General features: G+C 41.9%; 1 protein-coding gene across 2 annotated transcripts in view; it reads left to right on the top strand.

Moving 5' to 3' along the window:
* LOC134344369 (E3 ubiquitin-protein ligase HECW1-like) overlaps window positions 1-26,175 on the top strand; it is a 485,729-nt gene that overhangs the window by 439,431 nt on the left and 20,123 nt on the right. For both annotated transcript variants that reach the window (XM_063044047.1, XM_063044048.1), the window contains 5 exons: window positions 11,704-11,833; window positions 14,701-14,847; window positions 17,202-17,316; window positions 23,602-23,687; window positions 24,112-24,224. In XM_063044047.1, coding sequence (XP_062900117.1) covers window positions 11,704-11,833; window positions 14,701-14,847; window positions 17,202-17,316; window positions 23,602-23,687; window positions 24,112-24,224 — 591 coding nt within the window. The remainder of the gene's footprint in view (window positions 1-11,703; window positions 11,834-14,700; window positions 14,848-17,201; window positions 17,317-23,601; window positions 23,688-24,111; window positions 24,225-26,175) is intronic.

The raw sequence follows: 26,175 nt of genomic DNA, 5'->3' as shown, positions 1-26,175 counted from the left end.
TTCTTCCTCCATCCTTTCCAGTCCTGGTGAAGGGTCTTGGCTTGAAACATATATGCCCTAATCCTTCCCATAGATGCTGCCTGACCTGTTGAGTTTCTTCAGCATTTTGTGAGATTTACAAGGATGTATACAGGACTGTAGACACTGAATTATAAGGAGAGGTTAGCTAGGAATTTATTCCATGGACTGCAGGAGACTGAGCAGTGATCTTATAGAGGACTATAAAAGCAAGAGATGAATAGAGTGAATTTCCCAGGGATGGAAAATCAAAAGCTAGAAGGCCTAAATTTGAAGGTGAGGGGGGGAAGATTTAATAGGATCTTGAGGGCAACATTTTTGCGCTAAGAATGGATCTACGTGGGCTGAGCTAGCAGAGTGGTTGAGGCAGGTATATGAGCAACTTTTAAAAAGCAGTTGGACAGGTACAAGGATTGGAAAGATTTAGAAGATTACAGGGCCATTTCTGGTAAAATGGGACTATCTTGGATGGGGCATCTTTGTCAGCATGTGCCAATTAGGTCGAAGAGCTGCTTCCATATTGTATCGCTCTACGACCCAGACGCTACATTGATCAAAATCTGCACCAATGCATTTTAAACTGAGATCAGTGGATAGTGAATAAGAGCAGGAGTTGTGATTGATGTAGTTCTCCTGGAGTTCTGCTGTGACTTTGAACAAAAACTACAGAATGATCAAGTGACAATGACATAGCACAAGGGGAAGAACCATTTTTGTAAATGCTACGAGCGTGCCTCACATCCAACTTCCACTCTATTTTTGCATATTCGTTTTAATATTTTTGTTTTTTAAAATTTATTATTGAAGTATGTATATGTCACCATATACTACCCCAAGATTCATCTTCTTGCGGGCATGCACAGTAGATACAAAGAAACACAATAGAATCAATGCTATGGTCAGAAACTTCCACCTGCTCCAAAAGGGCAACAAATATAACCGGGCCCTAGAAAAGTAGGGTGAGCTTTCTTAATGACTATCATCCAGTTGCACTCACATCTATGGTGATGAAATGCTTTGAGAGGCTGGTCATGGCTAGAATCAACTTCTGCCTCAGCAAGGACCTGGACCTACTGTAATTTGCCTATTTCCACAGTATATCTATACCAGACACAATCTCAATGGCTCTTCATGTGGCCTTGTATCACCGGGACAATACAAACACCTGTATCAAGATGCTGTTCGTTGACTATAGCTCAGTGTTTAACACCATTATTCCTACAGTCCTGATTGAAAAGCTACAGAACCTGGGCCTCTGTACCTCCCTCTGCAATTGGAGCCTCGACTTCCTAATCAGAAGACCACAATCTGTACAGATTGGTAATAAAGTCACCTCCTCGTTGATGAGCAACATTGGAGCCCTGAGGGGTGTGTGCTTAGCCCACTGCTCTACTATCTCTGTGTGGCTAGGCATAGCTCAAATTCCATCTATAAATTTGCTGATGATACAACCATTGTTGGCAGAATCTCAGATGGAGACGAGAGGGTGTACAGGAGCGAGATATACCAGCTAGTTGAATGGTGTCGCAGCAACAACTTTGCACTCAATCTCAATAAGACCAAAGATTGAGGACTTCAGAAGGTAGGATGAGGGAACATGAGCCAATCCTCATAGAAAGATCAGATGTGGAGAGAGTGAGCAATTTCAAGTTCCTGGGTGTCAATATCTCTGAGGATATAACCTGATCCCAACATATTGATGCAGCTGTAAGGAAGGCAAGACAGTGGCTATATTTCATTTGGAGTTTGAGGAGATTTGGTTTGTTGCCTAAGTTAACAAATTTCACGACATATGCTAGTGATGTTAAACCTGATTCTGATTTTGATTCTGAAAAACTCCACAGAAGCAAAAATGGACAAACAAACAATGTACAAAAAGCAAACATTACAAATACAAAAGAAGACAAATAAGATTAATCATAAATGAGCAATAAATAATTTTGAGAATGTGACTTGTAGATTTCTTGAAAGTGCGCCCATTGTTTGTGGAATCAGTTCATGGTTGAGGTGAGTGAAGTTATCCACACTGATTCAGAAACCTGTTGGTTGAAGGGTAATAACTGTTCTTGAACCTGACGGAGTGGAACCTAAAAGCTCCTGTACCCTCTTCACCATGACAGCAGTGAGAAGGGAGCATTGCCTTGGTGGTGAGGTCCTTGATGATAGATGTTTCTTTCCTGAGGTAGAGCTCTTTATAGATGTGCTCAACAGTGGGAAGGCTTTTTCTGTGATGAACTGGGCTGTATCTACTACATTTTGTAGGCTATTTCATTCATGGACAATGGTGATTCCACAGCAGCCTGCAATGCAACCAGTCAGGATACTCTCCACTGTCATCTAGAGAAGTTGGTCAAAGTTTTAAATGACATATCAAATCTGAACAAACTTCTAAGAAAGCAGAGGTGCTGCTGTGCCTTCTTGATAAAGGTACATACATGCTGGACCCAGGACACATCCTCCAAAATGATAACACTGGGGAATTTTAAATTGCTGACCAGTTCCACCTCTGATCCCCTGATGAGGATTGGCTCATGGGCTTCCGGTGTCCTCCTCCTGTATCAGTAATCAGCTCTTTGCTTTTGCTAACGTTGAGTGAGAGGTTGTTGCTATGACACCACTCAGCCAGATTTTCAGTCTCCCTCCTATAAGCCAATTCATCAAAACAGTGCTGATTTGGCAAACAACAGAAATTTTGAATATGGAATTGGAGCTGTGCTTAGCCACACAGTCTTAAGTATAAAGCATCCCGATATTGCATCTTCACTGTCCAGATGTCTCAGGGATGAGTGAAGAGCTAATAAAGCAGCATCTACAGCTGATCTGTTGTGACGGTAGGCAATTTGGAGCCCATCCGTCACTCCTCAGGCAGGAGTAGATATGCTTCTGAAACAACCTCTCAAATCAATTCATCACAGTATAAATTCTATTGGATGATAGTCATTGAGGCAGGTTATTACATTCTTCGTGATTGAAGCCTGCTTGAAGCAGGTGGGGACCTCAGACTGCCAAAGCGAGAGGTTAAAGATGTCAGTAAACACTCCTGCCAGTTGATTTGCATCAGTCTTTGATACTCGGCCAGGTACACCATCTGGGCCAGATGCTTTCTGTGAGTTCACCCTCCTGAAGAATGCTCTCAAGTCGACCTCAGAGACTGAAATCACAGTGTCGACGGCAACTGTGGGAGTTTATGAAGGTGTTAGTTAAAGCGAGCATAAAAGGCATTGAGCTCATCTGAGAGCAAAGCTTTGTTGTCACATATGCCACTTGGTTTAGATTTAATTAATTTACTGTAATCAATACCTGATGTACAAATTGCCCTCATAAATAATCCCTTTTGGTTATGGAACATGATACTGTTGAATAGCTGCTCAGTGATTTCTGTGCATTTGTACGTGTTGAGTAATTACTCATATATAAAGTGACTATTATTATTCCTGGCTTACTACTGATGGCCAAATAAAGTCTGTATTTATAGAGTGATCCCGATAACCATGGATCCCTCATGGCAAAACAAGTCCAACCACAGTGCAGTGAGAAGTTTCGAATAGCTGGCTAAGCCATACCCTCCAGCGTAGGCCAAACTGTCTCAGCTGTAAGGTACTCTTGACTGTTTCTGAATGGCCCAGGTATTCACAAATGTTCAGTAACATTCAAAATCTTTTAAAAGTGCTAAAAGATTTGAAAAGTAGAAGAATAAAATGTTTAAGCTTAATTAATTAAAACATGAATTAATGCAATGGTTTGTCTCTTCTATTTCCTCCCATTGAAAGTATTAGTGCAACACGCACGAAGTGCTTGGGCAGGCTCTGCAGATTAGGCAGCTTCTATGGAAATTAATAAACAGTCAACTTTTCAGGACAGAATGAAAAGATATCTAGAAGGTAGCCAGTGAAGCCAGATGGATGGGAAAGGTAAAGGGCTGGAGAAGAAGGAATCTGACCGTGGGAGAAAGAGGAGGAGGAGGGGACACAGGGGGAAGTGGTAGGCAAATGAGAAGAGGTAAAGGGCCAAGTGGGGAATAGAAGAAGAGGGGAGGGGGGAGGCATTTTTTTTTATCCAGAAGGAGAAATCGATATTCATGCCATCAGGTTGAATTGAATTGAATTGACCTTACTTATATCCTTCATATACATGAGGAGAAAAAATCTTTATGTTACATCTCTGTCTAAATGTGCAATTTTTAGTAGTTTGTAATAAATAGTATGTACAATAGGACAGTCAGTATAATATAGAAATTCAATTGTATCAACATGAGTTAATCAGTCTGATGGCCTGGTGGAAGAAGCTGTCCCGGAGCCTGTTGGTCCTGGCTTTTATGCTGCAGTACCCTTTCCCGGATGGTAGCAGCTGGAACAGTTTGTGGTTGGGGTGACTCAGGTCCCCAATGATTCTTCGGGCCCTTTTTACATACCTGTCTTTGTAAATGTCCTGAATAGTGGGAAGTTCACATCTACAGATGCGCTTGGCTGTCCGTACCACTCTCTGCAGAGTCCTGTGATTGAGGGAAGTACAGTTCCCATACCAGGCAGTGATGCAGCCAGTCAGGATGCTCTCAATTGTGCCCCTGTAGAAAATTCTTTGGATTTGGGGGCCCATACCAAGCTTCCTCAACCATCTGAGGTGAAAGAGGCGTTGTTCTGCTTTTTTCACCACACAGATGGTATGTACAGACCACGTGAGATCCTCGGTGATGTGTATACCGAAGAACTTAAAGCTGTTCACCCTCTAAACCCCAGATCCATTGATGTCAATAGGGGTTAGCCTGTCTCCATTCCTCCTGTAATCCACGACCAGCTCCTTTGATTTGCCAACATTGAGGGAGGCTACGCAGACAAAATATAAGGTGTTGCTCTTCCGCCTTGAGGGTGGCCTCATTTAGGCACAAGAGTAGGCCATGGACCAACATGTTGGAAAAGGAGTGGGAATCAGAATTAAAATGTTTGGCCACTGGCAAGTTCCACTTTTGACGGATGGAGCCCAGGGGATTGACGAAGCAGTCCCCCAATTTATAACAGGTCTCACCAATGTAGAGGAGGCTGCATCGGGAGCACTGTATGCCATAGATGAATCTAGCTGATTCGCAGGTAAAGTGTTACCTGACCTGGAAGTACTGTTTGGAGCCCTGAATGGAGATGAGGAAGGAGGTGAATAGGCAGGTGTGTGCCGGGAGGGAGGTTAATGGAGAGGGACAAATGGACAAGGGAATAGTAGAGCGAGCAATCCCTGTGGAAAGTGGGGGGAGGGGAGAAGAGAAGGGTAACAGACCTTATACCAGGTGCAGCCCATATGGGAATATCAGCATTTACCAGTGAAACATATTTTAAATGAAACAGGGAGACCCACCTAAGATCAGTACAAAACTCAATTGTATTAAAGTGCAATGAGAATTCAATGACTTTTTTTGTCCATATTTCTGCCCAGCATTTGAACTTCAGAAATTATTTTGTTGATTTGGGCAACTGCAGTATGATTTCTGATTTAGCAATGGTATATAGCCGTTAGTCAGTAAAATTATAGTGTCCTTTTCATCATCTCAGATGAAGTGTCTTGAATTGATGTATCATCCTTAGCATATTGAAATCAACAGCACCAGTTGAAGATATGTGTACGAACTGACAACACACTGTTTATAGTGCAAACAACAGGAATTCTGCAGATGCTGGAAATTCAAGCAACACACATCAAAGTTGCTGGTGAACGCAGCAGGCCAGGCAGCATCTGTAGGAAGAGGTGCAGTCGACGTTTCAGGCCAAGACCCTTCGTCAGGACTAACTGAAGGAAGAGTGGGTAAGGGATTTGAAAGTTGGAGGGGGAGGGGGAGATCCAAAATGATAGGAGAAGACAGGAGGGGGAGGGATAGAGCCAAGAGCTGGACAGGTGATAGGCAAAAGGGGATACGAGAGCATCACGGGACAGGAGGTCCGGGAAGAAAGACAAGGGGGGGGGACCCAGAGGATGGGCAAGAGGTATAATCCCACCACTAAGCACATCTTTCCCTCCCCCCCCATCTGCATTCCACAGGGATCGCTCCCTACTCAACTCCCTTGTCCATTCGTCCCCCCCATCCCTCCCCACTGATCTCCCTCCTGGCACTTATCCGTGTAAGCGGAACAAGTGCTACACATGCCCTTACACTTCCTCCCTTACCACCATTCAGGGCCCCAAACAGTCCTTCCAGGTGAGGCAACACTTCACCTGTGAGTCGACTGGGGTGATATACTGCGTCCGGTGCTCCCGATGTGGCCTTTTATATATTGGCGAGACCCGACGCAGACTGGGAGACCGCTTTGCTGAACATCTACGCTCTGTCTGCCAGAGAAAGCAGGATCTCCCAGTGGCCACACATTTTAATTCCACATCCCATTCCCATTCTGACATGTCTATCCACGGCCTCCTCTACTGTAAAGATGAAGCCACACTCAGGTTGGAGGTACAACACCTTATATTCCGTCTGGGTAGCCTCCAACCTGATGGCATGAACATCGACTTCTCTAACTTCCGCTAAGGCCCCACCTCCCCCTCGTACCCCATCTGTTACTTATTTTTATGCACACATTCTTTCTCTCACTCTCTTTCTCCCTCTGAATATACCTCTTGCCCATCCTCTGGGTCCCCCCCCCTTGTCTTTCTTCCCGGACCTCCTGTCCCATGATCCTCTCGTATCCCCTTTTGCCTATCACCTATCCAGCTCTTGGCTCTATCCCTCCCCCTCCCCCTCCAACTTTCAAATCCCTTACTCACTCTTCCTTCAGTTAGTCCTGACGAAGGGTCTCGGCCTGAAACGTCGACTGCACCTCTTCCTACAGATGCTGCCTGGCCTGCTGCGTTCACCAGCAACTTTGATGTGTGCACTGTTTATAGTGGAAGTGTTCCTCATTTGTATTTCTCAGCACCATAAGATCTTCTCTGGTGAAATTAGTGCAAGCTACTTAATCTAACTATGTAGGCATTTTAATACCAGGTTTTCCTATCAGAGTAAAGAACCATTCCGCAAATATCTACCAATTCAGAAAAACCAAAGGTCTGTTGGATGTCAGGTAGTGCTATGAAGCAAACTGGGTGGAGTCAAATTGATTGTTTCGTCAGTCTATTCAGGAGCCATGGCAACAGCTCTTGCCACAAAGGACTCAGGTGAGTGCACTGAGACCACTTTTCTCCCAAAACCATTCGTTTTTCCAATCGTTGAGATGATCCTTGCTCCAGTAGCCAAGTAATCCTTTGGAAGATATGTGAGATAAATATGTAAGCAGAATAAAGTGATGCAAGAACAATGAAATACAAAGAAATTAGTTTTGTCCTGTTGATGATTCTTTTTACATCTATTATCTGGGACAATTTTGCTGTAACACCGCAAAAGTATGCAGAAAGTCAGATTATAGCAAAAATGAGAGAACCCCCAGAGAGTGTCTAGAAAAGATAGAGTTTTATTCCCCAGTATCTCATTCTTTGCCCTCACACCTGCCATTCTGTCATTGTTTTCAATAAGACCAAGGAGTTGATTGTAGACTTCAGGAAAGGGAATCCAAAGGTCCGAGAGCCAATAATCATCAGAGGATCAGAGGTGGAGAGGGTCAGTAACTTTAAATTACTGGGGACCTGTATCTCAGAGGACCTGTCCTGGACCCGTCATATAAATATTATTGCAAAGAAAGCATGACAGTGCCTCTACTTTTTCAAGAATCTGCGGAGGTTCGGCATGTCATTGAAAACCTTCACAAGCTTCTATAGATGTGTGGTGGAAAGTGTGCTGACTGGCTGCATTATGGCCTGGTAGGGGAACACCGATGCCTTTGAGTGGGAAGTCCAACAAAAGTTAGTGGATTCAGCCCAGTACGTCACAGGTAAAACCCTCCCAACTATCTATATGAAACGTTGCTATAGAAAAGCAACATCCATCATCAAAGATCCTTACCACCCAGGCAATGTGCTTTTCTCACTGCTGCCATCAGGTAGAAGGTACAAGAGCCTCAGGACTCACACCACCAGGTTCAAGACCAGTTACTGTCCCTCAGCCATCAGGCTCTTGAACTGAAGGGGATAGCTACTCTCATTTAAGGGCTCTGTTGTATTATTGTTTCAAGCTTGTTATTTATTACTATTTATTTATATCCACATTTGCACAGTTTGTTTACAGTTTACAGTTCCTGATGTTTACAGTTTACAGTTACTATTCTATAGATTTGCTTAGATGCCTGCAGAAAAAGAATCTGGGGGCTGTGTGTGACGACATGTATGTACTCTGATAATAAATTTTACTTTGAACTTTGAGTCGGGAGCTGGAGGCATAGGGGGATCTTCTATTCTGTTGCAAGTTGATAGCTGAGTCTTTTAGAAATGCTTCAGGCTCCTCAAAAGATTCATGTGAAGTGACACCAGTGGAAATAAACTAGATGTGCCTGGAATATTGGATCCACCCATGGTGGAGTGTCTGTGGATCATTCCATCCTTAAGAAGATCAGTCTGGTGCTGTTGAGGTTCTGCTGTGTTCCTCTGGCTCATCCTGCCCTTAGACAATGCACTTATCCACAGTGTGACGTGGAATGTGGATTGGGGATTGATGGATTAATAAACTGCCCTGCCGCATTCCCTCCATTGGATCAAATCTATTGGATTTTCAGGCTCATAATGTTTACTTCTTCCATCTATTCACATCTCGTGCAAGTATTGCAAGAGTGTAAATATGCCAATATAAAGGTTGGTTTTAAAGTACAATGAAGCAATTAGTTTACCTGCTCTATTTTTAGCATATTGTATTTATTCATTTCATAATTAGCTCAAAGTTCAAACAAAGTTTATTATCAAAGTACACTGATGTCACCATATTCATGCCCAAGATTGATTTTCTTGCAGGCATATGCAATAAATCCAATAACCATAATAGAATCATGAAAGACCACACCAGCTAAGCATACAATCTGCAAAAGACAACAAGCTGTGAAAATACAGAAAGAAGGAAAGAAACAAGCAAGCTAGCAATAAATATTGAGAACATAAGATGAAGAGTCCTTGAAATGAGTCCATTGGTTGAAGGAACATTTCAGTGATGGGGCAAGTGAGGTTCAGTGAAACTTTCCCCTTTGGTTCAAGAGTCTGAAGGTTGAGGGGTAATAACTGTTACTGAACCAGGTGGTAAGAGTCCTGAGGCTCCTGTATCTTCTTCCTGATGGCAACAATGAGAAGAGAGTGGGTGTCCCTAATGATGGATGCTGCTTCCTGTGACAGCATTTCATGTAGATGTGCTCAATGGTGGGGAGGGCTTTACTCTTGATGAATTGGGCCATAACTACTACTCATTGTAGAATTTTTCCATTCAAGTGCATTGGTGTTTCCTTACCAGGCTGTGATGCAGCCAGTCAATATACTCCCCACTTCACACCTATAAAAGCTTGTCAAAGTGTTAGATGTCATGCCGAAACTTCACAAACTCCTAAGGATGTAGAGGCCCTGCCATGCTTTCTTCGTACAGTATGTGCTGGGCCCAGGGCAGGTCCACTGAAATAATAATACCAAGGAATTTAAAATTGCTGACCTGCCCCACCTCTGATCCCCTGATGAGGACTGGCTCATGGACTTCTGGTTTCCTTTTCCTGAAGTCCTTGGTCTCACTGACGTTGAGTAAGAGGTTGTTGTTGTGGCACTGCTCAGCCAGATTTTCAATCTCCCTCTTATATGCTAATTCATCACCACCTTTGATTTGGCCTGACAGTGGTGTCATCAACAAACTTCAAGATAGCACTGGCACTGCACTTGGAATAAGTGCATATGTGTATAGCATAAGTGAAAAGCAAGTAGAGCAGGGTACAAAGCACAGAGCCTTCAGGTGCACCTTTGCTGATGGAGATCGTGGAGGAGGTGTTGTTGCCAATCCGGACTGACTGGGGTCTGCAAGTGAGGAAATCGAGGATCCAATTGCACAAGGAGGTTTTGAGGCCAAGGTCTTGAAGCTTATTGATTAGTTTTGAGGGCACCATAGTATTGAATGTTGAGCTGTAATCGATAAAGAGCATCCTGATGTATGCATCGTTGCTGTCCAGATGTTCCGGGGTTATGTGAAGAGCTGACTTCACTCACCATGCAATAAACATCAGTTATTGCATCAAGCCTTGACTAATTACTACATTCATTTATTAACGTAATAGGGTACTAAATAATCTGCAAAAGCACTTTTAAAATATTATCCAAACTATCTACTCTACTACATAGATATAACATAAAAGATTTAAACATAGCCTCCTCTTATTCGCTAGAGAGTTAATGCAGGCTACACCGTTTCTTAGAAAAGTTAAATCATTAGAGAGTCTGTTCCTGATTTTTTTTTTATGGATTCTGAAGATTTCAGAAAATATATCTTGAGATATTTTGCTATTAATGCACTTTGTTGAGGTACCTTTGGACATGAATTAATAATTTAAATTTCAAAAAGTGGTCAAGATACTTCCACATAATATTACAAAGGTTAATATCTATTTAATAAATAAGACACACAGTAATTAATTCAGCATTAACACATAAAATATGTCTACATATCTTCATTATTGATAAACATATTTGCTTAAATTATTTACATTTTTTGAATTTGCTTTCAACAACTGGAAATAGGGTTCATGATATTTGTAAATAAAACTTAAGACTTAATAAACTGTGGCTATAAAGATCAAGAAATAAGTACTTCACATGGGAATTCTTCTAGAGTACTTTCAGTCACATGTTCTTGATAAAGCGTTTATCAAAGTTATCAGCTGCAGTAATTGATACAACCAACAGAGCTCTTAGTCACAGAGATTTTATCTGCCGAGGGAGTTTTCCATCAACATCTTAGCAGTGGTGTACATTCCACCTTAGGTCAATGTCAGACAGGCAGTGACGGAGCTGGGTGTTGCAATCAGCAGTCATGAAACACCACACCCAGATAGTTTCCCTATTATTGCAGGGGATTTGAACCAGGCCAACTTGAAGAAGTCTCTGAACAATGACCAGCTACATATCACCTTTGTAGCCAGAGGAGCCAACACCATATCACCATCAAGAATACTTTCCATGCAATCCCTCACCCACACTTTAGAAAGTCCAATCACCTGGCTGTACTTTTGGCAGAGACTAAAGACTGCATCACCAATGGTGAGGACCAAAAAGGTAGTAGGCAGCCGTTGATCCCAGGGAATTATGGCTTTGCACCTCTGATGGACTGTGTCCTCTCCAGGGCACAAGCCTGGGCAGGAAGATTTGAAGAACTGACTGTTGCCCATGCAGCAGGTTCCTCCCCTCCACGTCATTGATGTAGTCCAAGGGAAGGTCAAGTGCCAATACAGCTTGGCACCAGTGTCATCGCAGAGGTTGCCAGAGTGAAGTTGTAAACAACATCAAACTGCCTTAGGGACCCCGGCTCTGGATTTCTTCCTTGGGGTTTACTCTGGAAGCTTTTCCCATGGGTTGGTATGGCTACAAGGCAGCGGAGGTTTAAAATCAGCTCTCCAAGGCTGACGAGCCCCACCTGCCCGAACCCAACCAAAAAGGTATAGTTAAGGGAAGCTTACAGGACTGTTCTGAATTGGTGGACTGGGCAATATTCAGCAATTCCCTTTTATTCTTAACACCAATTTACAGTTGATAAAACATATGATGAACCCGTCTGAGGATGCATACAGTATTGCAAATTTATATTAAACGTTTGTTATTCTCTTTCAGACCATGTGACCTAAGTGACCTGGAATACCTGGATGAAGAGTTCCATCAAAGTCTACAATGGATGAAGGATAATGACATTACAGATATCCTTGACCTCACCTTTACAGTTAATGAGGAGGTGTTTGGACAGGTTTGTGCATTTTCTCCTGCAGCAATCGCAAGACCGGGTAAACACAGAGGCTGATATTTGAAAGCCAAAGTGATGAAGTTAATTTATTAAAGAGTTTCCTTGATGAATTTGCCAGTGTCAAGCCCACCAGTAAAAAGTTCATTGACTCCCTGAAAACCACTGTTTAACACACAAGTTGCCTTTCATCTTCTGACATCTGTGGGGTTTTGCTCCAAATTTATTATCAGACATTCTTGAACAAGCTTCCAAACTGCTTCCTGCTAAATATTTGGCCGATTTAAGGCAAGAAGGATGGAACACAGCCCAGAAACAAACGCTACATTCCCACTTCCTGGCACACCCTCTCATTTCCCACTCCATGGTATTGAAGGAATTCCTTTTGATGCAAGGAAATGTTGTGCAACTGAAGAACTCAACATTTCCTCTGATTGAATGATTTCAATACTGATCTGAAAGGACAATTGTTGGATCCATGTTGCTCAGTTAAAATTTCATGAGTAATTCCTCTCTTAATTGCATGCAGTCTGGGTTAAATCAAACACACATAAGGTATAGGAATGGAATTAGCACATTCAGCCCAATGACTTTGCTCCACTATTCAATCATGGATTATTTATTTTACAACCCCATTCTTCCCATAATATTTAACCCCTATCTGATCAAGAATCTTTCAATTTGTGCCATAAATATACCCCACAACTTGGCCTCCACAGCCCTCTCTGGCAACGTATTCCACAGATTCACCATCCTTGGGCTGAAGAAATAACTCCTCATCTCACATTTAAAGGGACATCCTTTTATTCTGAGGCTGTGCACTTCGATCTGGGACATCACATAAACAAATGTGACATTTTGAGCAAGACTGAGTTATGCGCACTGTGCCAAAAATTTTCTTGATGTATGACCATCATTTATTGACCACTCAGTCTGAATGTACCCTCACATATATTAATAACCCGTTTCTTAATATGACTTCTTCAAGCCAAGATTCCTAAAACTGTGAGACTCCTTTCAGATTTGGAGCAGTTTTTCAAACACAACTTGAAAAAAGTTATTAACATCATTGAACCTGTGTTACCAATTCTTGATTTCCTCATACAGATTTCTGGCACTTGTTTAAGGTACAATAAAAACTTTTTGAAAACTTATGTGATTGCATCTTCTTAAATGTCTTATTTCAGTCACACTCTGTGATCTGGGCACAAACTGACCTAATTTTGACAAGCCATTTTCCCTTATTTGTATTCAAACTAATTTTAATCTAATTTTAAAAAGACATTATATTAATATGTTTAGGGCAGTCAAAAGGCAAAGTTTGTGTAATATAGCTGGAAATAATTTAATTGCCAAAAGTAACCATTTTAGTTAGGGGTCAAGTCCCGAGTAAGGCTATTTTAATCGTCATTCCTCTCCCTGCTTCCCAATCTACTACAAAGCTATCTTACTACCTTTCTCTTCATTTTAAAACAAACAATCTGTTGAAAGAGCTCAGACAATCTGGAATTGTCCACATGTTGATTCGAAACCCTGCATCAGGACCTGATGTTGATACTGCTCCTGATGCAGGGTTTAAGCCTGAAACATCAACAGTTCCTTTCCTCCCACAGATTCTGCTTGATCCACAAAGTTCTTCCAGTTGTGTGTTTCCCCAGTTTCCATCATCTGCAGTCTCTACTGTCTCGACTGCATTTTAAAGTATGTTTCTCTTTAACTTTCCCCAGTTCCAATAAAGCACCTGTGACCTACAATGTTATATCTAATTCTCTTTCATCAGATGCTACCAAAATGTTTCCAATGCTTTTAGTTTCTGTTTCAGATTTACAAAATCTGGCTATTCTGCTTTTGATTTTTCCTAATTGAAACTGACCATACAAAAATAAACCAAGTTGGTTTTCTTATGTTGGTGTATCCAGTCAGTTTCTAAATGAAGTTCTTAGAATTTCTTTAAAACTTCTTCATCATTTGTGTTACTCTTGATGATGGGTGCCATTTTCAATGATTAATGGTTGAAATTTTAATTTTAATTTTTAAAAGAAGAAATGTACTCGTGGTGTGAATACAGCATCTGAACAGTAATTGTCAATTTCTTGTTTTCATGTTTGTATTGATTTCCAGGAATTTTGAACACGACTGAATGGATATATTTTCAGGCATGATTTCTGGATTGCAACTGGATAAGTAATTCCAGGCTGCAGGATTATAAAGTTTGCAGAGAGAGACCAATACACTTTTTGTAATCAGATCAATGAAATGTGCAGGTGGGAAAGACAGATCAAAAACATTTAGATTTTTAAAAAGTACATATCACAGACTACACAGAGACTGCTTCCATTGTCATGGCTGTGATTTTTCACTCCAGTACATCAATCACTCTCTCTCTCATTTGGAGACTTACCATGGGATGTCAACTAAGCTTCCGCAATATTTAAGGAACCACCAGATTTGGATATTACTGCGGTTGAGGTCAGATCTCAATGCAGAGTAGAAATCCTGCTGAAATAGGAAAACTTAGATTGTAAAATATGCTGTTTGTTTGCTTTCTGCTTAATGGGATAATTCCATTTTGTTGTGCAGCGAAAACATTCATATTCTCTGAAAGTTTTTGTGGAGATTTTCCTGAAATCCTGGGGCAGAATACTGTAATTCTATGACTATGGGAAATATCTTAAGTTTCTTTATTGCTTAAAGAGGAAAAGGAAGGCTGATTATTCAAGGAGCAGGATACATGAACCTTATTTATTGTCTGTGCAAACCTTTAATAATAAAATATCAATTTTTATTCTTTGAATATAAATTTGAAAGCTTTTCCTTCCCTCAATATTTGCACTTCCGTGTTTAAATAGTGCTTTTACTACTTTTACTCATAGGTCACCGAACGAGAACTAAAGTCAGGAGGAGCCAATATTCAAGTATCAGAGAAAAACAAAAAGGAATATATCGAGCGGATGGTGAAATGGAGAGTGGAAAGGGGTGTTGTTCAGCAGACTGAGGCCTTGGTTCGTGGGTTCTATGAGGTAGATTGAAGCCTTTAGAATATTGAAAATATACATGAGCTCAATCAGTAAAACACAACATTCCCTCCATACAGGCTATTGGACTTACTGAGAGTTTCCTGATTTCAGATTCCTTGACATTAATACACTTTTCATTTTGCTTTAGTAAATGATTGGAGAAATTCCTTTAAAATTAACTTCCAATTGAGTTTCTACTTCCAACTAGATCCACCATCCAGCCAACAACAGGCCACTCTCTCCCAATACCCTAACCACCAATCATTACATCCCCTTGTTATTCTCAGAATTTTTGAAAACTTTTGTTCTTTGGCAGGGGAAATCTTATGGACTGACCAAGTTCATAATGTATAACCCCCAACAGTAAGGGTTGACAAACTACTTAATGTAATAGCTGAGACTGATCTTGCCCAGTGAAGACTTTCAGGAGAAGTCACTGGATACAGATCACATTTAGGAGAGTCAAGTTTTGGAATTTTAGACGTTTAGTTATCCAGGAGCTGGAACAAATGATTTGATGTTGATGGGTCTGAATTTCTGAGTGAGGACATTGTTGTTAAAATAGAATGATTGCTCATCTTGCAATTCCAGATCAGAATTCTAATACTGAGTACTCAATAATCCTGATAGAAGTTATGACAAATGCAGTTTATGACTGATGGATGCTATGAGTCATAAATGAATTTCTGTTACAAAGCATGCAGATATACTGTATAAATTCACTGTTTTTCTTTGACATAATGTCATGCAATTGAAATCTAGAATTAGAAAATATGTTCAAATTAATCTGTTTATGAGAACAAAATCAAACATTCCTGGAACTACCCATTACTTTTTCTATTGAATAAATGTTATGGGTATTTGATCCTTTGGACGATCAGTCACAGTTAATACTCTGTGATAAGAACCATCTCTTTTGGAAGTTCCCACCTATTTGACTTTCCATCTGCTGGTTATGAGATTAGTTATCTCTGCCAATTGTGTACTGCATTTTCTGCTTAATATATATGTAGTCTTGCGTTGGCAATTCACCAGGTAGGCAATTCATTTTTGGTGCTGCCTTCTACAGCTCAGCATATCACAGAGTCCAACCTCTCCTCCATGGAATCTGTCCACACTTCTGGCTACCTCAATAAAACAGCAAAGACCCAAATGACCTCAGCATTCTCTCTTCTCTTCCCCTCCCCCCACCATTGGGCAGAAAATATCAATGCCTAAAAGCACCTACCATTAGGCTGAAGGACAGCTTCTATCCAGACTACCAGTCACCTAGTATGATAAAAATGGGCTCTTGACCTCACAGTCTACCTTATTATGGCCTTGGACCTTAGTATCTAGCTACATTGCAATTTCTCTGCATTTTGTAATTGTTTTTCCCTTGTATTACCTCAATGAACTGATGCGATGAAATGAATTGTATGGATGGCACACAAAACAAAGTTTTTCACTGTACCTCAGTACCTATGACAATACTAAACCAATTTACCGATGTAAAGGTTGGCTCTCCTAGTTTGGTAGTTCCTCTGATGGTGTGTCCTGCCAGTGGGACAGGAAGTACCCAGTGCAGGGAGTTTGTAAGGTATGATTGTATGAGGAAGACTATCTCAGACTATTTCCTGACTAATCTGTAGAACAGCCATCCCAACTTAGAGACCAACTTACTTGTTCAACTGGAGGATATTTCAAAATTGACTGGGCTAGGAGTGACTCTGATACATTCAAATTCATTTCCTTGGTTGATGCTGGATGACTTCATTCTTTTCTGTAACAATGTCTTCCCCGGCCATTTCAGAATTAGCCACACCTTTGAGTCTGGAGTCACATTCTGGCCGGATAAGTAAATACCTTCAAGGGACATTAGTGAAAGACGTGGAGCGTTTAGCGATGCCACTGGAAGACACCCCCCCCCCCCCACAATTTCCAGATTACTAATTGAAATTAAAATTCACAGCAGCTGTGCCTGGGTTTGAACTCAGCCCTGTGAGCTGTCAGTCTACAATAGAGCTGCTCTGTTGCCACCATTCTCATGAAGATGTTTTAAAGCAAAAGTGATAAATATATGAAAAAGGCGTTAATGTATACATACATGGATTAGACTATTCAAAGTGCCATGTGATATGCAAGCCGCCTCTGTCTATACTCCCAAATTCTTTGATTCAGTAAATCAAATTCCAAGTATTACATTTATAACACCATTCACCTTATACTTACAAAGCTACATCCAATATGTATTTTTCCAGTTCTATTTTGATTCACAATGTGAGATAATTCTCTACAGATAAACTGTTGTAGTTGTCATATCTGTTGTAAACCTGTTGTTAAACTTCCAACAGATTAACAGTTGACTTGTATTACAGGTGGTAGATTCAAGGCTGGTATCAGTGTTTGATGCCCGAGAGCTGGAACTGGTGATTGCAGGCACAGCAGAGATTGATCTGAATGACTGGCGTAATAACACTGAGTATCGAAGTGGTGAGTGCTTCCCTGTTTCTCAGTCCTTGGGAGACTGCAGATAGCTGAATTACATGCTTGACAATATGTTTGTCTCGTTGCCACCCTGAATTAAAATTAAATCCTCATTACACAACAGTGCAGTTGTGGCCTTCTGCTGTCATGGTATTCTGACCTAGTAGATGATTATCTAAGAAGACTGCACTGGGGATGGCACTCACATATTGTGATACAGCTTGCTATCCAGGGCCCTGGAAGGAGGTTGTTGGCTCTGAGGTCCTGGGATAAACGTTGGACTGTGCTGGGTTGATGAAGGCTCACGTCATCACTGAGGAATGAGATGTGGGGTTTACTTGTATTTTCTCAGCAGTTTTCAGGACTAGTTAGTTCCCAACAGATCTGGAAAAATTAAATACAATATTCATGGAATATTGAGGGAAGGAAAAGCTTTCAAATTTATATTCAAAGAATAAAAATTAAATACAATATCCACTCAGTTTAAGGTGCATTTTTTACCTGATTACCATACTTAACAAGTTTAGGCAAATGTTCTGAACATTTAACTGTTGTCTAATTGCTTGTCACCACATCTCAGCAACCACTTCCTTCTACCTCTCCACCAAATTTCATGCCCTCCATACAGTTCTCCTGTATAAATATAAGTTCTGTTTCTCTTATGTATTTCAAGCAATGGGAAGACATTCATAAATCAGAAAATGTTTTCTGAAAATGAGGTCGGGATTGAATCCCAGGCACTGGATTTGTGAGGTAGCAGCTCTCTTATCTGTGTCACTGGACTACAGCTCACATTGATGCGTGTACTTCTTTTTTCATTAATACCATTTTTCATCAGATCTTGTCTAAAGGATTTATCTCCAAATCCACTTTGAGACTCTCCAACCTTTTCTAGAAGGGTCATTATATAACAGAGAGGGAAAGAGGTGACCTTAAGCCTATCACCATGTACCAAATTACCATCCACTTCCTAGAGATAAAAAGGTTTGTTATAATCAACTGCTAATCCAGTCCCCATATCTAATTTCAAATTAAGTGGAATGTTATTTCCTTCAATGTCATTCATCTCTAATTAAAAAAGGATTTAAACCCCAAACTTATTCTTGAACACTTAATTTGGCTGACATTGTGTGCGATACTGAGAGAAAGCTGAATTGTCCGAAAGTCATATTTTTCCATGATCTAAAACCATTTTTTGTCTATGCTGTTGATTTAGATTGATGTGAAAGATGTTGTGGTGCCATTTAGAAAGAGCAATTTGCCCCCTCAGTCCTTTTAACTGATCACTTCCCTCAGTGTTGCTTACACCAGTCATTGAAAGTGGGCATGCAGGGACAACAGGCGGTGAAAAAGGCGAATGGGATGCTGGCATTCATAGCGAGAGGATTCGAGTACAGGAGCAGGGAGGTACTACTGCAGTTGTACAAGGCCTTGGTGAGACCACACCTGGAGTATTGTGTGCAGTTTTGGTCCCCTAATCTGAGGAAAGACATCTTTGCCATAGAGGGAGTACAAAGAAGGTTCACCAGATTGATTCCTGGGATGGCAGGACTTTCATATGAAGAAAGACTGGATGAACTGGGCTTGTACTAGTTGGAGTTTAGAAGATTGAGGGGAGATCTGATTGAAACGTATAAGATCCTAAAGGGATTGGACAGGCTAGATGCAGGAAGATTGTTCCCGATGTTGGGGAAGTCCAGAACGAGGGGCCACAGTTTGAGGATAGAGGGGTAGCCTTTTAGGACCGAGATTAGGAAAAACTTCTTCACACAGAGAGTGGTGAATCTGTGGAATTCTCTGCCACAGCAAACTGTTGAGGCTAGTTCATTGGCTATATTTAAGAGGGAGTTAGATATGGCCCTTGTGGCTACGGGGGTCAGGGGGTATGGAGGGAAGGCTGGGGCGGGGTTCTGAGTTGGATGATCAGCCATGATCATAATAAATGGCGGTGCAGGCTCGAAGGGCCGAATGGCCTACTCCTGCACCTATTTTCTATGTTTCTATGTTTCTATGTTTCTATGTTTCAAAAGCATCACGACCGGGAGCAGGCCAGGCCAACGCCAAGCCCTTGGTACAGGCAGCGCAGCATCACACACAAAATGCTGGAGGAGCTCGGTTAGCCAGGCTGCTTCTGTGGAGGAGAATAAACGGCCAATAATTGACTGGGTCCCACACAGGAGATTAGTGTGCAAACTTAAAGCACACGGTATTGGGGGTAAGGTATTGGTGTGGGTGGAGAATTGGTTAGCAGACAGGAAGCAAAGAGTGGGAATAAACGGGACCTTTTCAGAATGGCAGGCAGTGACTAGTGGGGTACCGCAAGGCTCAGTGCTGGGACCCAAGTTGTTTACAATATAAATGACTTGGATGAGGGAATTAAATGCAGCATCTCCAAGTTTGCGGATGACACGAAGCTGGGTGGCAGTGTTAGCTGTGAGGAAGATGCTAAGAGGATGCAGGGTGACTTGGATAGGTTGGGTGAGTGGGCAAATTCATGGCAGATGCAATTTAATGTGGATAAATGTGAAGTTATCCACTTTGGTGGCAAAAATAGGAAAACAGATTATTATCTGAATGGTGGCTGATTAGGAAAAGGGGAGGTGCAACGAGACCTGGGTGTCATTATACACCAGTCATTGAAAGTGGGCATGCAGGTACAGCAGGCGGTGAAAAAGGCAAATGGTATGCTGGAATTCATAGCAAGAGGATTCGAGTACAGGAGCAGGGAGGTACTACTGCAGTTGTACAAGGCCTTGGTGAGACCACACCTGGAGTATTGTGTGCAGTTTTGGTCCCCTAATCTGAGGAAAGACATCTTTGCCATAGAGGGAGTACAAAGAAGGTTCACCAGATTGATTCCTGGGATGGCAGGACTTTCATATGAAGAAAGACTGGATGAACTGGGCTTGTACTAGTTGGAGTTTAGAAGATTGAGGGGAGATCTGATTGAAACGTATAAGATCCTAAAGGGATTGGACAGGCTAGATGCAGGAAGATTGTTCCCGATGTTGGGGAAGTCCAGAACGAGGGGCCACAGTTTGAGGATAGAGGGGTAGCCTTTTAGGACCGAGATTAGGAAAAACTTCTTCACACAGAGAGTGGTGAATCTGTGGAATTCTCTGCCACAGCAAACTGTTGAGGCTAGTTCATTGGCTATATTTAAGAGGGAGTTAGATATGGCCCTTGTGGCTACGGGGGTCAGGGGGTATGGAGGGAAGGCTGGGGCGGGGTTCTGAGTTGGATGATCAGCCATGATCATAATAAATGGCGGTGCAGGCTCGAAGGGCCGAATGGCCTACTCCTGCACCTATTTTCTATGTTTCTATGTTTCTATGTTTCTATGTTTCAAAAGCATCACGACCGGGAGCAGGCCAGGCCAACGCCAAGCCCTTGGTACAGGCAGCGCAGCATCACACACAAAATGCTGGAGGAGCTCGGTTAGCCAGGCTGCTTCTGTGGAGGAGAATAAACGGCCAATAATTGACTGGGTCCCACACAGGAGATTAGTGTGCAAACTTAAAGCACACGGTATTGGGGGTAAGGTATTGGTGTGGGTGGAGAATTGGTTAGCAGACAGGAAGCAAAGAGTGGGAATAAACGGGACCTTTTCAGAATGGCAGGCAGTGACTAGTGGGGTACCGCAAGGCTCAGTGCTGGGACCCAAGTTGTTTACAATATAAATGACTTGGATGAGGGAATTAAATGCAGCATCTCCAAGTTTGCGGATGACACGAAGCTGGGTGGCAGTGTTAGCTGTGAGGAAGATGCTAAGAGGATGCAGGGTGACTTGGATAGGTTGGGTGAGTGGGCAAATTCATGGCAGATGCAATTTAATGTGGATAAATGTGAAGTTATCCACTTTGGTGGCAAAAATAGGAAAACAGATTATTATCTGAATGGTGGCTGATTAGGAAAAGGGGAGGTGCAACGAGACCTGGGTGTCATTATACACCAGTCATTGAAAGTGGGCATGCAGGTACAGCAGGCGGTGAAAAAGGCAAATGGTATGCTGGAATTCATAGCAAGAGGATTCGAGTACAGGAGCAGGGAGGTACTACTGCAGTTGTACAAGGCCTTGGTGAGACCACACCTGGAGTATTGTGTGCAGTTTTGGTCCCCTAATCTGAGGAAAGACATCTTTGCCATAGAGGGAGTACAAAGAAGGTTCACCAGATTGATTCCTGGGATGGCAGGACTTTCATATGAAGAAAGACTGGATGAACTGGGCTTGTACTAGTTGGAGTTTAGAAGATTGAGGGGAGATCTGATTGAAACGTATAAGATCCTAAAGGGATTGGACAGGCTAGATGCAGGAAGATTGTTCCCGATGTTGGGGAAGTCCAGAACGAGGGGCCACAGTTTGAGGATAGAGGGGTAGCCTTTTAGGACCGAGATTAGGAAAAACTTCTTCACACAGAGAGTGGTGAATCTGTGGAATTCTCTGCCACAGCAAACTGTTGAGGCTAGTTCATTGGCTATATTTAAGAGGGAGTTAGATATGGCCCTTGTGGCTACGGGGGTCAGGGGGTATGGAGGGAAGGCTGGGGCGGGGTTCTGAGTTGGATGATCAGCCATGATCATAATAAATGGCGGTGCAGGCTCGAAGGGCCGAATAGCCTACTCCTGCACCTATTTTCTATGTTTCTATGTTTCTATGTTTCTATGTTTCAAAAGCATCACGACCGGGAGCAGGCCAGGCCAACGCCAAGCCCTTGGTACAGGCAGCGCAGCATCACACACAAAATGCTGGAGGAGCTCGGTTAGCCAGGCTGCTTCTGTGGAGGAGAATAAACGGCCGATAATTGACTGGGTCCCACACAGGAGATTAGTGTGCAAACTTAAAGCACACGGTATTGGGGGTAAGGTATTGGTGTGGGTGGAGAATTGGTTAGCAGACAGGAAGCAAAGAGTGGGAATAAACGGGACCTTTTCAGAATGGCAGGCAGTGACTAGTGGGGTACCGCAAGGCTCAGTGCTGGGACCCAAGTTGTTTACAATATAAATGACTTGGATGAGGGAATTAAATGCAGCATCTCCAAGTTTGCGGATGACACGAAGCTGGGTGGCAGTGTTAGCTGTGAGGAAGATGCTAAGAGGATGCAGGGTGACTTGGATAGGTTGGGTGAGTGGGCAAATTCATGGCAGATGCAATTTAATGTGGATAAATGTGAAGTTATCCACTTTGGTGGCAAAAATAGGAAAACAGATTATTATCTGAATGGTGGCTGATTAGGAAAAGGGGAGGTGCAACGAGACCTGGGTGTCATTATACACCAGTCATTGAAAGTGGGCATGCAGGTACAGCAGGCGGTGAAAAAGGCAAATGGTATGCTGGAATTCATAGCAAGAGGATTCGAGTACAGGAGCAGGGAGGTACTACTGCAGTTGTACAAGGCCTTGGTGAGACCACACCTGGAGTATTGTGTGCAGTTTTGGTCCTCTGAGGAAAGACATTCTTGCCATAGAGGGGGTACAAAGAAGGTTCACCAGATTGATTCCTGGAATGGCAGGACTTTCATATGATGAAAGACTGGATCGACTAGGCTTATACTCTCTGGAATTTAGAAGGTTGAGGGGGGATCTTATTGAACCATATAAAATTCTAAAGGGATTGGACAGGCGAGATGTAGGAAGATTGTTCCCGATGTTGGGGATGTCCAGAACGAGGGGTCACAGTTTGAGGATAAAGGGGAAGCCTTTCAGGACCGAGATGAGGAAAAACTTCTTCACACAGAGAGTGGTGAATCTGTGGAATTCTCTGCCACAGGAAACAGTTGAGGCCAGTTCATTGGCTATATTTAAGAGGGAGTTAGATAAGGCCCTTGTGGCTAAAGGGATCAGTGTGTACGGAGAGAAGGCAGGTACAGGGTTCTGAGTTGGATGATCAGCCTTGATCGTACTGAATGGCGGTGCAGGCTCGAAGGGCTGAATGGCCTACTCCCGCACCTATTCTCTATGTTTCTATGTGATCCTGTTATCTGCAAAATGAATACCATTTTTGTGTGAAATAATTTCTGTTTCCAACCTTCTATAAAAATTCTCCTCCCACTACAACATTCACACATATTTAATTATTGATTTAAATATACAGTTCAATTTATTTTTTTGCTATTATCGGGATTGAAGGTAATTTATCAATTATTTTCTGGAGTAATCTGCCCTACTAAATCTAGATGGAAATTATTGTGAAGACTCTTGTTAAAAGTTCAGATGTGCCAGAAACCCAGCCAATTGATAAACATATAGTCATGGATATGGTCTTGCACTTAATGCAGGTTTTCTCTTGCACAGGTTATCATGATGGTCACATTGTGATAAAGTGGTTCTGGACGGCTGTGGAGCACTTCAACAATGAGCAGCGTCTCCGGCTTTTACAGGTACGTAATAGGTGAGGTTGGTATTGATCTCACATGGCTCAGGAGGTTGGATGCTAGCCCTAACAGTTTGGTTTAAGTCCATTTGTTTCACATTTCTTATAACTGTTTTTAAGACCCAAAATTGCTGTGTTGAACCACTGAACACCTCTGTTAAAGTAACCAGTAGAAGCATCCAATTAGAATGCATGAGGTGTTGCTAATTAATATTGTAAATGGCCATTTTTGGTTTACAAAATTACTACAGAATAAAAGATAATCGGTGAAAGCTCTTTAAAATAATTTCAACTGATTGTTTTCAAAAGCAATGTGAAATATTTACCTGAGACAATGTTCTGGTTAGTCTAAATCCATGCAGGATAGACACTGTAAGTTAACTAGTAGCTGGTATATTTATTTATAGGACAGTTTTCGCTTTCTTTACCAGTTTGTGACGGGGACATCCAGCATCCCTTACGAAGGCTTTGCTGCACTGAGAGGGAGCAATGGACTCAGGCGATTCTGTATCGAGAAATGGGGGAAAGTGACATCACTGCCAAGGTATATTTCAGGGAATAATTTTTTAAAAAGTTACTTCAGTGTGTAGCAATAATCCTGTTGCTTCGTACATCAAAATGTTCTTTAGGAATGAGGTGATAAGACCTGCTGATTTCTTGATCACCTGAATCAATGCTGCATTGTGTTTCTTTGCTAGGTGATACGATGTATATAATTCAGTTCTTTGTTCCTCTCTCCTCACTTCCTACAAGGAAGAATTGTGCCCAGAAATGATATTGAACATAAGTTGGCTGTATTATATTCCTAAAATATATGTGAGCAGCAATAGAACCCACTTTGACAATAGTTGACAAATATATTAATTCCTGTGTAACAACTAATTGAAATAATGCACTGGATGTATGGTCCTTCATAGATGGAAAGTGTAATTTCTGCAACGCTGCATGCTAATAACTAATGCTGACCATTAGGAAATTAATGCCTTTTAGTTTTGATAACTGACAAATCCTCAGTTAAAGCACCAGCATTTCTAAGTAGATAGAATTTAACAAAACTGCTTAAATGCATGATGCAAAATGCATAATCTTTAAACATTTTGTATTCATGCATGAGTTGTTAAACATGGTCATTTCCGGAGCTAAGAGGACTACAGAATATCAACTCCACAATCTCTGTCAGCACAGGTGCACCACAAGGCTGTTTGCTTAGTCCCCTGCCCTTCTCACTTTACACCTATGACTGTGAGGCTAATGCCGTAATTAAGTTTGCTGACAACGCCACGGTCAATGACCGAATCAAAGGTGGTGATGAATCAGCGCGTAGAAGGGAAATCGAAAATTTGGCTGTGTGGTGGCACCACAACAATCGCTCATTCAGTCTCAGCAAGACCAAGTAGATGATTGTTAACTTCAGGAGGAGGAAACCGGAGGTACATGAGCCAGTGGTCATTGGAGGGTCAGAGGTGGAGAGGGTCAGCAACTTAAAATTCCTCAGTGTTATCTTTTCAGGGGATCTGTCCTAGGTCTAGCACACAAGTGCAATTATGAAGATAGCATGGCAGCATCTCTACTTTATTAGAAGTTTACAAAGATTAGGCACAACATCTAAAATTTTGATAACTTTCTGTATTTGTGCGGTGGAGAGTATACCAACTGGTTGCATTGGAGCCTGGTATGGAAACACCAATGCCCTTGAATGGAAAAGCCTACAAAAAATAATGGATATGGCCTAGTCCATCACACTCAAGACCTCCCCACCATTGAACACATCTACATGGTGCATTGTTGCAGGAAAGCAGCATCCATCATCAAGGATTCTCACCATTCCCACCCCATACTCTCTTCTTGCTGCTGCCATCAGGACGAAGGTACGAGAGTCTCAAGACCCACACTAGGTTCAGGAACAGTAATTATCTCTCAACCAGAGAGGAGAACTTCACTCAACTTCACTCGCCCCATCACTGAACTGTTCCCACAACCTTTGGACTCACTTTCAAGGACTCTTCATCTCCTGTTCTTGATATTTATTGCTTAATTGTTTATTTTTTTTTGCAGTTTGTTTTCTTTTGCACATTGTTTTTTGCCCATCCTGTTGGATGTAGTCTTTCATTGATTCTATTGTGTTTCTTGTGTTTAGTGTGATTGCCCACAGAAAATTAATCTCAAGGTTGTATAGGTTGACAGATATATACTTTGAACTTTGAACTTTAAAATTGTATTTTGCACCTGAGTTGCCCACTGCTTTGTATCATACGTTGTGATGAGGATATTGGAAAGGCCAAATATTACTGGAAAAATCTTTTGTAGAAAGTAAAAGTAAACAATTTTCTGTCTCTGCAGTCTTAGTATCTTCTTGAAGACAAAAACAGAACCTACACCAGGCTCAGGGGTTGCCGTCAGATATATCATAATGATTCTGCCTCACAGAAAAGGAGGGAATTAGAAATGTCTCCTAGGTTCCCAGCCAGATTTTGGTGCAAATCAGAAAATGAGGC

Source organism: Mobula hypostoma, chromosome 3 (genome assembly GCF_963921235.1).
Source record: "Mobula hypostoma chromosome 3, sMobHyp1.1, whole genome shotgun sequence".
NCBI lineage: Eukaryota > Metazoa > Chordata > Chondrichthyes > Myliobatiformes > Myliobatidae > Mobula > Mobula hypostoma.
Note: the sequence above shows the minus strand (reverse complement) of the source record. Positions and strands in the feature narration are given on the sequence as shown.